Below are 11,145 nucleotides of genomic sequence, written 5' to 3' on the forward strand. Positions count from 1 at the left end.
CCATGATGGAAAAACAGCGGATCCCGCCAAATCTTCATCTGAGCGGGAACGCGGTTTTCACAAGCCACAGCTTGAGCCGCCCGGGTACGCAGGGTAGCGAGCGGCAAAGCCAGCACCTTAGGGAGCGCCGTGTCCGCCGCACCCGATCCGCTAGCTGAGTTTGTAGCTGGCGCCGACCCGACCACAGCTGACGAAACCACTGGCGTGGAGGCAGCTGACTTGGATGGACGCTGGGGTTTGGCCGACGTAGCGGCCGACCGGGGCGTGGCTGCCTTAGCCGCTGACTTGGCTGTCATCTTGGCAGCTGGGTTGGCGGTCACCTTGGCTGTCGCCTTGGCCGCCGACTTGGTCGCGGACTTAGCCGCGGGATTGGCCGGCGACGTCGCGGCAACTGGCTTACAAGACCGAGCCTTCTTGGTCACCACGCGAGGAGAAGCAGGCCGAGCGCGCTTGGTGCCGCTGGGAGCCGGGGGAGACGACGGCGCGCTCGAGACTTGGCCCGCAGCGGTGGGAGCGGCAGTCGCGACGGTCGCCGAAGGAGCCGGCGGCTTGTCCTCCTGCTCCTCGTCCTCCTAGTGGTTGACGGGAACCGTAGAAGGAGTCGGCGAGGGCTGTCCTGGCGCGGCGGGAGATCCAGCTGAGTTGGAAGCCAGCTCCTCGGTAGCATCCGAAGGCTCGACTTCCTGCGACGAACTCGGCGAGGAAGGAGACGTCGGGCCGTCTGGCCGACCCAGCACCTCGTCGTCCGAAGCTTCCAAGGTCTCCAGAGCCACCGCCTGCAACGCGCTAGCATTGTGGGCAGCCACCCGGGGAAGGGATCGCGTTCCGGAGGCTCTGGAAGGAGGTGCGGGCTTCTTGGAGCGGGTGACGGACGAGGTCTTAGCCGGAGTCTTGGCCCGGGAAGCCGCAGGCTGTGTTGCGGTAGCTGACTTCCGGGACGGCGCAGAGTGCTTGGAACCCGTCGACTTCGGGCGAACTGGAGACGGCGTAATACGTGCAGCCGACTTTGGCCCCCGAGGGGACAACAAACGAGGACTCGGCGATCCAGACAAGTCCAGCAGTGGCACCGCGGACGCTGAGGGAGAACTCGCGGAACGAGCCCTAGCCGTCGACACAGGCGCCGAAGAGGGGAAACTCGAACACAGCGAGATGGACGCAGTGGCCGCAGATATCGCCGAGACAGCGAGGTCAGCGGTCTGGGAGGAAGACCCTTGAGTCCCTGAGTCAGCTGAGCTGTCCAGGTTAACCACGACAACACAGAACAAACTCGGAGCGGCCGACACACCAGCTGAGACCGGAGGAGGATGCGCTGAAAGCCGGGTGGCTGGGGTCAAGTGATCCCGACGGTATCGACTCTCAGGAAATCGGCGGGGCTCGAGCGAAGGAACGTCGAGGTCCAGCGAGCTTTCACCCAGCTCGTATGAACCTCCAGCGGACTTGCCGGAGCCACCTGACCCGCTGGTCGATGCTTGACTCGGCGAAGGATCCGAAGGTGGCGTGTGGATCGGAGCAACAGCGCCGCTGACTCGGAGAGTAATATCCCTGCTCTCGCCAGTCGGGATCTGAGCGAGCTCCGGCCAGCGAGCTTCGAGGAGACGACACAGACGAGCATTGAGCGCGAACTCACCCGGCGAGAGTCCTGGGGCGTCCACACCCGCAGCGGCAGCCACGGCCAAGGTCGGGTCGGTCACTGAGATCTGACCCTGGTGGCGGAGTATGTTCTTCTGCCGCTGGACAACTCGGTGCTGGTGCTCGATTGTCTGGTTGGCGAACCGCAAAGCCCGGTCAGCGCCACCGGACGCGACGACACGAGCCGCTACTTGGACACGTTCGAAGTAAGAGGAGGCCACACCAAGGAGAGCCGAGTAAGCTACGTCACGCTCGACGAGTTGATGACCTAGGCGCTACAGATTCGTGTCACGCTGCCGAATAACTTGGCGGAGGTGGTCGATCAGCACTTGCGAGGAATCAACTCGGCGGTTGGCTTGCCGAGTCGCCTCCCTCAGCCGTAACTCCTGCGTGCACACAGTCTTGCGGAGAGAGGAGACGAACTCAGTATTATACTAAGCTCCCCTCTTCCACTGGTCCCACTCACGGATAACAGCGGCGAATTCGTGGGTCAGCCGAGCTGACTCGGCGATAGCCACTTGCATCCGGCGATCCAGAGCCTGGTTTGCCCGCGTCAGCGACTCGACATGGACTCGCAAGTCGGAGAGTTCTTGGACCGAGCGGGGGAGCGAAGGAGCCTCTGAGGAGAGTAACTCCAGCATCGCTCGGGGCGTGGAGTTGGCGAGAAGGTCCCGGGGGAGAGCGGCATCAGTCGAGGAAGGAGGGCGAAGGAGCGCATATGCTGTTAAGCGGGCTCGATCACTCTCTTCAACTCGGCGAGCATGGTCCCATTGCATGCGCCGAGCCCACAACTCAGCGATCGTCTGCGGAGGCGGGCCGTCAGCGTCAGACGGTACACTGGACCCCATGGACGCGACTTGAACTCGGCGAGGCAGCGAGTTCGGCAGGAAGCTGTCGGAGTCGGCAGCTGGAAGAGGTGGCACGCCGTCCACGAGTAAGCCATCACGCCGGTAGCCAGCAGGCACGGGACTGCGAGCGGGGCTCGGCGAAGGATTCCTGCGGGGCGAATAGATGTCGCTGTGGGCGACCGAAGAACACGGCGACCCACCCCCAGCCAAGTCAGCTTCGGCAACCAGAGAAACGGGACGCATAGCTGGGTCGTTGGAGCTCGGCTTGGAGGAGGACTCGACGAGCGGGAATCCTTCCTGGCCAGAGCGCACTCTCAAGTTGGAGCGGCGCCGAGCCAACGGCGAAGTTGAACTCGACGACGCTGCCGCTGATCCCGAAGAAGTGCCTGGAGCTGATTGGACTCGAGGAGTCGACGGCGACGTCGGAGAGAGGTCTTGTCTCAGCGAGTTCGGCTGCCGACTTGAAAGGCTTACCATCAGGAAAGTGCGGGCCCGTAGCAACCCCGATGAGTGACGCACGGATCGTCGAGCTGCAGACGACTGAAGCCATTCTCGCTGGCGCCGAGCTTTGCGACGCCTGCAAGACGAAGCGGAGGTTAGCAGCGAGTCAGTGATGCATGTGAGAAGAAGTTGACGTACCTGGCTAGACAGAGCAGTGTGGTGGCGGGGGCCACGCGTCTTCGACTCGGCGCATTCGCCCTCCTCGAGGTCAGCGGAGGACACCGGAACCGAGCTGGGACTCGGTGGGACAGCATCAAGCTCAGCGAGCGACACTCCCGAAGGCGCCGAGTTGGCGGCGGTTAGAGCCGGCAAGGCCACTCCGGAGGCAGGGGCGACGCTAACCGCGGGTGCTGGAGGCAAGCCTGGAGCAACTCCAGCACCACGCGAAGCCGCAGCTCTCGGAGGAGGGCTCGCCGGAGCAGGAGTAGAGTCAGGCTGGTCGTCGACTGGACGGCGGACCCCGGCAGCAACACCAGCCGATTCGGCGCGAGGTGAGCTGGCCATGGGAGCGTCTGGAGCATTACAGCAGCTATGCCAGCTAGGATATTACTGCGCCGGTGAAGCGACATATGACACGAAGCGGCTCCAGAAAAAAAATGCCCAAGTCTCAGCTCAGTGGCCCGGCCAGCGACAGGCCCGTAAGACATGCGACGGAAGAGCACAAGAGAAGAGCGAAGACACAAGCGAGAAAGAAGACTCAAGCAAGTCCAGACAGAGAGCCGAAGAAGATTGCTCAAGATCGTCCAGACTCCCGCCATAGTGAAGTCAAGTCAAACTCCAGACTCATTGGTCTCCGGACCCCGGACGCAGGATTCCAGACACCAGGCTCCGGACGAAGATCTTCGATGGGCGACCGGTCGCGCCCTGTCCCAGCCTGATTTGTACCCAGAAAGGCCTTCCAAGTTTCAAGTATACTCCGACCAAGATATTAACAACCGACCAAGACGACCAACCATGATGTGTTATGCACGGATCAGACTCCTGCCCTATCCATGACCTGCTCGACATGCGACGTGATTACGCCACGCCCCGACTATAGTGAAACCAAGATAAAATAGCTGATTCCGGAGAGAACAGTGGATACAGAAGCCTAAGAAAAGATAATCAGAGAGTTCAATTTGCCAAGAAGGGCGCAAGTGCTTCCCCGTCCCCAGGGACGAGGTGTGCTGTCAAGTAAGCGAGAGGAACAAGCCTCGACCGGAGGGATTAACCCTGCCGGCGGCCCTAAGCTACGAGACCTGCGCTTGGACGCGTCGTGACCGCGAATACCGCCGTGGAACTCTCCCAAAGGCTAAGACCAAGTTAGGCGGTGATCGGGCGACGCGCGCTCCGAGGTGACCTGTCCTATTTCATATTCCAGTTGTTGGTCCTTCGTTCGGAGGTCCCATTTCATATTAACTGCGTTTCTAGGAGGTTGTGTGTAGTCACCCCTAGATCCGATTGATTGACTACTGTGTGATAGGATTGTATATTGTCTGACCGGAGGTTGTTCTCCTTTTTTTTTGGAGTTGAACATTTGGAAAGTCTTCCGCCTGGAGCTAATTATCTCCTTGCGGGAGCTGGTGCGCGTGAGTGAAGGGTGCTTTCGGACTCGACCGGTGGTCCGGAAGAAACTCCAGTAGACCGGTGTACGGGCCCCCCGCTCAAGGGCCCCCCAAAGAATAAGTAGCGGCTGTATATTTGTATATTTGCATATTAACTCTCTGATTTTGAAGGTTTGGCTGGAAGGATCTACTTGTGATCTCGACCCCAGTCATGGAGACCAACGTTTGAAGCAACGTAAGCGCTCTACACCCAAGACCTTATCATTGTGACGACAACTCACCAGGTGAAGTTCGTTCTATCGAAGATAAACGACACCTACATGGATTCACAAGGTCACACGCCACCTCCGTTTGGAGCACCAAGTGTTGATTTCGGAGTCTGACCCCATTGGGAAATCCGGAAGGAGGAGTAATTCTCTGGACGGGCGGCCCCGTGGCATCGTGCTATACACCTGGGCGGTAAAGGCGCTCACCCGCCTCGCCACAGCTGGTGAGTGTGCCCGGATTTGGTAGTCCGTGGAATTTCACAGAGTTGTTTTTATATTATATTGATTGAGATCTAGGGCGTTGACTGCTAACGATCTTCTAACCGTGGTTGATATGGCTGGAAGTGGAAGCAGGAAGAAGGAAGGGCGACGGCAGTCGGCAGAGTCTGGACCAAGCCGGCAGTCGCGCCGAGTCGCGAACTTGGGAGTCGAGCCGGATCGGCCTCTGGAAGACGTCGAACGTGACGCCCGGAAGGCCAACGCGGCAAAACGCAAGGCTGCCAAAAAAAAGCGAAGGAAGCGTCGGCTCCAGACGAGACGACTTCTGGACCCGCTGTTCCAGACGCGCACCAAGTGTCCAAGGACGGCGACCAGGAAACGGCTCCGGAAGATGCTGACACTTCCATGTCGGCGGACTCGAAGCTGAGTCCGGACGACGAGGACAAGTCCGCTCCGGACATGGCCGCCAAGGTGTCTGCGGGAGGCGCCGGTGTGGTTGAGCCCCCGGTGGATGGTCGAGTTTCGGACTCCCCCCAACCGGAACATGAGGCCGAGGCTTCGGACGTCGACGACGAAGTCCAATACGTTGGGACGAAGAATCCTTTGGAGGGTCCGGCTGACGACGTCGAAGTTGTCGAAGTTGACTCTGATCCGGACGACGAAGTGCAGCTGGTGAAGGTCGAACCGGCGGTCAAGAAGGAAGCCCGCCAGTCTACGGTTCAGGAAGGCCAAGTGCTCGAGGACACGGAAGTGTCTTCGCCGAAGTCCTCCACAACGGCTTCTGCCCGAACGCCGACTCAAGTCCGATCGACACCGGTGTCTCCATAGGAAGTTTAAGTGAAAACGTACGTGGCTGACCAAGTGCGACGATGGGAGAGGGACGTCTCTGAAAGAAGTGTTCCTCCGAACGTCAAGTATGAATTGCCTCAAGCTCATTTGGATTCAACGGCTTATATGTCTGCTATCCTGACTACCTCTGAGTACGTACGGAAGCGGACGTCGATGGCCGTGGAGGCGGACGCTTGGATCGCCGAGATGGAGCTGACACGTAGGACGTTTGGAGTTACCCGAGACTGGACGGCTGCGACGATTCCGGTCGGACTCTTCTCCCCACGCGAGTGTGTTGCGGTCCTTCAGACGCAACTGTTCGAGTCCGGCTTCAGTTTTCTGAACTTGGTTCCTGGCTGGTTCCGGACGCGAGCCAACAAGGCGCATCCGGGCTTGGTCCGCCACGTCGTCGAAGAGATGCTCCTGCTGCTGTCCATCGAGATGGCCGAGCTGAAGCAGCTGATGACCAAGGCATCCGAAGTCCAGGCGCAGATGGCTCGCCCCGAACGATCGCGTCCAGACTCGGCTGTACCGGAGCTTGACGCGGAGATTACCGATCACGAAGTCGAGCTGCTGGGACGCGGCTACATCCGGATGCTCAAGGTGTCTGGACTCCAGACGTCTCGAAGTACCTGATAATTCAAGTGCAGTCGATCGCAGGAGCTGAGCCCCAATCGTGCGCGATGGAGCAACGCTGGCGTCGGCGCGACGCGCGTCAACAGCGAGGCGGTGACCGCGGTGGAACTCACGCCGGTCGTCGGGTCGGCGCAAAGCGAGTGGATGGAGCGGCGGCGATCACCCGATGGCGCCTCGGGTACGACAAAGAAGCCCCTCGGTGAGTGAGCGTGGACCCAAGCGCGTCTAACGTGTGCCGGCGCTCGCACCTCCGTCGTCCATCCCGACGCCTGAGTCCCCGCAGTCTGTGTCGTCGTCCGCTTTCTGAAGTCTGGAAGGCGCTCGACCTGGCAGTGTGACGTCCGGTCCGGATGCCTCGGTGAAGTCGGAGTCTCGAGCATCGTCAAGCCTCTTCGTGACGTCAAGTTGCTCGGACGAGTCGCTTGCTAGCGCCTCGTCCGGATTGCGAGCCTCGAGGGACAGCTCGTCCGGATCTTCGGGATTGAGCGGGGGTCGGGACGCTGGATCACACATGCCGGCCGTTCCGATGGCGATGACTGCCCAGACGCTTGGTGGTGTGGCTCCGGTCGAATCCGCGATGGCCATGTACATCGCTCCCTCCGAACCCGGTGCACGTGGATCAGGATGATGTCGTTATGTCGGAGTCCGAACGATCGCACACCCGGGAACGGAGGTCGCAGGCATACCGACGTCGCTCCAAGCGCCGAAGTCCGTCGCCATCCGAAAGCTCCAGCAGCGACGATGACAGCTGACGCCGCAGGTCCAGTGGACACTCCCCGTCTGAACGCTCGTACCGATCGGGACGATCACATGCTTCAATCAGTTCTGGAAGCACGCAAGTCGCCTTGAACGCCATATTCCAGGTGGAGGAGGCTGTCGCCCGGATGGAGAGGCACCAGGACTCCGCGCTCGAGAAGCTGCATCCCAAGCTGAACTTGGAAGTCGCTCGGAGGTTCGGACCCCCGGCTCGGGACACACCTGCGAAGGTGGAGTCCACCCGTAGTGCGACCGACGTCGCTAGGACACGCCGCGAGGCGGAGACCCGGGAAGCCGCTCGACTGGAAGCCGCGCGTCTGGAACGCGAGCGTACGGACGCCCTCCTGGCACGGTACCGTATCCAGACGGAGGCACATCAGGCCGAAGAAGCGCAGCGCGTGACGGCCATGATGGAGTTCTTGCAGCGCGAGATAGAAGACATGCGCGCGGGTGGGCCCAGGAGCGAGAGGTGGCCAAGAATGTCCAGAAGTTTCTGACTGGACAGTTACGCGATCTCCGCGCAACATCCGCCCAGACGCCTCCGCGACCATTCGCATTCAGACCTGATTCGGCAACTCGGGACCCTCATGTGACAACGGAAAATCCAGTGGCGACCAGTCGTCAGGTCAGGCGTCCAGAATCCAGTGGCGTAATCAGTGATGACGTAATCGAGGATGACGCTACCCGGACCTCTAGGAATCTCGACGAATTCCTGGCCGCCCAGCTCCGCGCGACCCTCAGCGCCGCCGCCCCCGACGCCCCCGCACGAGGAAGCGCCGACGCGCGCCCTGAACGGAAGGCGCAGGCGGAGGACGTGCCGCAGCGGAAGGCGCAAGTTGGCTCGGCGAGGGGGCGAAGTGTGCGAGTGGCAAGCCGACAGAGCGAGGGGGGAGGGACGCCTCGTCCCGCAGAGAGAAATCGAGGATACTCCAAGCACCGTGGTGATCCGGATAGTTCCGATTCTGGTTCAAGTTCTGACCGGAGTTCTTCGAACTCCGACAGCTCCGATAGCTCGTCGTTTGAAGATGTCGCCCAGAACGCACCGACTGTTGCAGGACCTGGAGGGACGCTATTCACGTTCCGGCCGTATGTGAATGCGAAAAGTCTGGAGGACTTCGACGAGAAGGCGTCGCTGGCGGGCCGGTCAAGGTGGCTGGAGAGATTCCCGAGCATCGCAGCTCAGGGCGAATGGACGGACAACGTCAAGATATACGAGATGAAGCTCAAGTTGTCCGCCGCCGTCCGGAACTGGCGCGCGAACCTCCGTCCAAAGGTAAGGCGAGACTTGCAGAAGTTCCTGAAGGTGTTCCGTGAGATGTATTGCAAAGCAAAGACCTCAGACTCTGAACGTTACTACACGATGGTTCAGAGGAAGTCCGAAAGCCCGCTAGAGTTTTACTATCGCCTGAACAAGGTGGCAGATAAGGCCCCTGGTGTCAGGCACACAAGATTCGGCCTGACCAGTCGCCCATGGATCTGGGCCAACGGGAGCCACAGGATCTTGGCGTCATCCGGATTACACCTGATTTGTACCCAGAGTAATCAGTGTAATCAGGTGATGACAGACCAAGTCCGCCCAATCCCGGCCACAAGATCCTGGCGTAGTCAGGATATCACTGATGTGCACCCAGGAGTAATCAGTGTAATCAAGTGATGACTGACCCAGACAGGCCAATGGAAGGGCGCCAAGGAAGCGACGCGCATTCACGGGCGTCGCCAAGCCAGTAGCTTAGTGGGTGTCTCACCCTTGTTCAAGGTGTACCCAGGAGATGTTTGCACCTTTACTTGATAGGCCCTTAGTATGTGCATGTGCATGATAATAATCAGAGTTTGTTTTGCCCCGAAGACCGCAAGCTGCAGAGTTCGTCTGGCGCCGACGGGCGTTCTGCTTCAGAGGGACCAAGTCCCTGCCCCCGGCGGCGCGCGCAAGGTCAAGTGGAGTCGCTACGAGTGTTCTACGGTCAAGCTCAGCTAACTCCAAATAAATTCAAGTTCAACAGCCAAGCCTTTTCGTGTTTCGGTCCGGTTTGCCTTCGTTGTTGTATTTCCACACGCGGGACATTGGTTTTGCTGGTTTTTCTTGCTGGTTGGCTGGTTTCCTGTCGGTGCTTCATATTTTCGGGCGGAAGGTGCTCCGCTCTGAGGTTTCGGCAGAGCAACACCTGGGATAGTGGTTGCTGGGGTTGCTAGTGGTATCCCTGTGGCGCGAGTAGTCTAGGATAGTGGTTCCCAGCTTCGCTGTGTCGCCTACATCAAGGCGTGGTGCGTGGAAGTCCCAGGGTGCAGAGCGAGAACCCTGGATCAAGGCAAGCTCAGACCGAGCCAACTCTCGGGGCCACTTTGGTCTGAGGGGCGAGTGAAGACCGTTGTGCGGCTCTCAGTCTGAGCCGCCGGAGGAAGTGTCGTGACTGGAAGCGACTCGATGCCGGAGTCGCTGAGCAAGGAGGGGGCTGTTAAGGCCCAGAGTCCAAGGGCCTGAAAAGAGAAGTGGACTAAGCGTGTGTGGAGTGAGCGTGTTTATATTCAAGAAAACGGGGCACAGCGGACTTCGCACGTGCGTGCAAGGCCTTCCAAGCAAGGAGTAAGCTTCGTCTGGGGGCATCTGGGAACTGTCGAGTTCGGAGGCAGCTGGTGTGGCCGACGCAAGTCTGGGCCCACAGCGTAGCCTTAGGAAGAATCAAGTCAAGGGATTGCAAGAGTGAGGAACACACACCTCACCCAGCTTGGGATCTGAGATCTAATCTCAGATTCTGAGATCTAATCTCAGATTCTGAGTTGAGTGGTCTGAGATCGAGGTCTAGCCGCGAGGCTATTCCCTGATTTTGGAGCCCGCATCGCCACACAAACGTTTGTCTGAGCTCCTCTTTGAATACTTCGTACGTGCTGAAGCACGTAGGATCGGAGAGTCGGCGCCCATACGCCCAACTCCTTGCGCGTCCGGCAGTCATGAAATGGCGAACGCAACCTTTAACAACGGGTCGACGATACGTCGAGCCGCAATGACTGTGTCTAGCTCGACAAGCCACCGGAGGAGAGGCTCGCCCTCTCTTCCCACATAATTGCTCACGCTCAATTTTAATGATTGAGCACGCGGTGTCGTCCCCGACGACGCCGTCGCTGAGGAAGCAGCATCGCGCTGCTCCTTCATGATGAACCCCAGAGCAACACCAATTTGCTCTGTCGGCGATAGCGTACGCAACATCGTAGCTATCGCCGCCTCCCCAATGACTGTTGACAGTCGTTGGAGGGCCCCCCACTCTGGGTCAGATAGGTGGGGGCAGTCAGCGCGTGCAACATGCGTTGCAGGTTTATTGGAGCTCTCCATGGGCACCTCCGTGCTCATGTGGTTTTCGGCTCCGCGTTCTTACACCCTGTACGAACGTCACGTAGTCGGTCGTTGGACCTACCACAACGTGCTACCAGGTGTAGTGGGCCTACTTTGGCTCACTACTTTAGCTTACACGTTGCGCTACGTGTATGAGGAAGCGTAGGAGTTTATTAATAATTTGAATTAATTATACTTGAGTCCACAGGTATAATATAAATCAAATAAAACACCAAGTAGCTAAGTTAAGGTAAAATGAGAACTGTATTTTTTTGTGAATTGATCTTCCTCCTCAATCTGTTTATCATCTATGAAAGGGGTTGACAGCGGCTGGCTGTCAGAGCCCCGCCAATATGCACGTCTCTAATTGGTAGAAAGATGCTGCTTTCTACCAATAGGATCTTTGGTAGGTGTGGACCACTCATTGTGGTGGTCCACTTCAATGTATCAATTGGTGTGACTTACACCCATGTGAGGAAGTATCTAAAACTTTTAACAGGTATTTATCTGTTAAACCATAGGTGACAAATGTTATGCACAAGTGACAGTTGTCACTTGTGACCGTTGTCATGCACAAGTGATGGTGTCACTTG

At 58.8% G+C, this 11,145-nt stretch overlaps 2 protein-coding genes across 2 annotated transcripts; one reads left to right on the forward strand and one right to left on the reverse strand.

The window, feature by feature from the left end:
- Positions 1–6,696: 6,696 nt before the first annotated feature.
- IUM83_15172 (uncharacterized protein) lies at positions 6,697–7,062 on the reverse strand (the record flags this gene model as incomplete). Its single annotated transcript, XM_067939972.1, has 1 exon — positions 6,697–7,062. One exon carries the CDS (start codon positions 7,060–7,062, stop codon positions 6,697–6,699), a length of 366 nt encoding a protein of 121 aa, XP_067782263.1.
- Positions 7,063–7,316: 254 nt separating this feature from the next.
- Positions 7,317–9,202, forward strand: IUM83_15173 (uncharacterized protein; the record flags this gene model as incomplete). The annotated part of the gene is made up of 3 exons (XM_067939973.1): positions 7,317–7,696; positions 7,924–8,500; positions 9,122–9,202. The coding sequence occupies 3 exons, from the start codon at positions 7,317–7,319 to the stop codon at positions 9,200–9,202; spliced, it is 1,038 nt and encodes a 345-aa protein (XP_067782216.1).
- Positions 9,203–11,145: the final 1,943 nt, after the last annotated feature.

This window comes from Phytophthora cinnamomi (assembly GCF_018691715.1).
Source record: "Phytophthora cinnamomi strain GKB4 chromosome Unknown Contig108, whole genome shotgun sequence".
NCBI classification, from domain to species: domain Eukaryota; phylum Oomycota; class Peronosporomycetes; order Peronosporales; family Peronosporaceae; genus Phytophthora; species Phytophthora cinnamomi.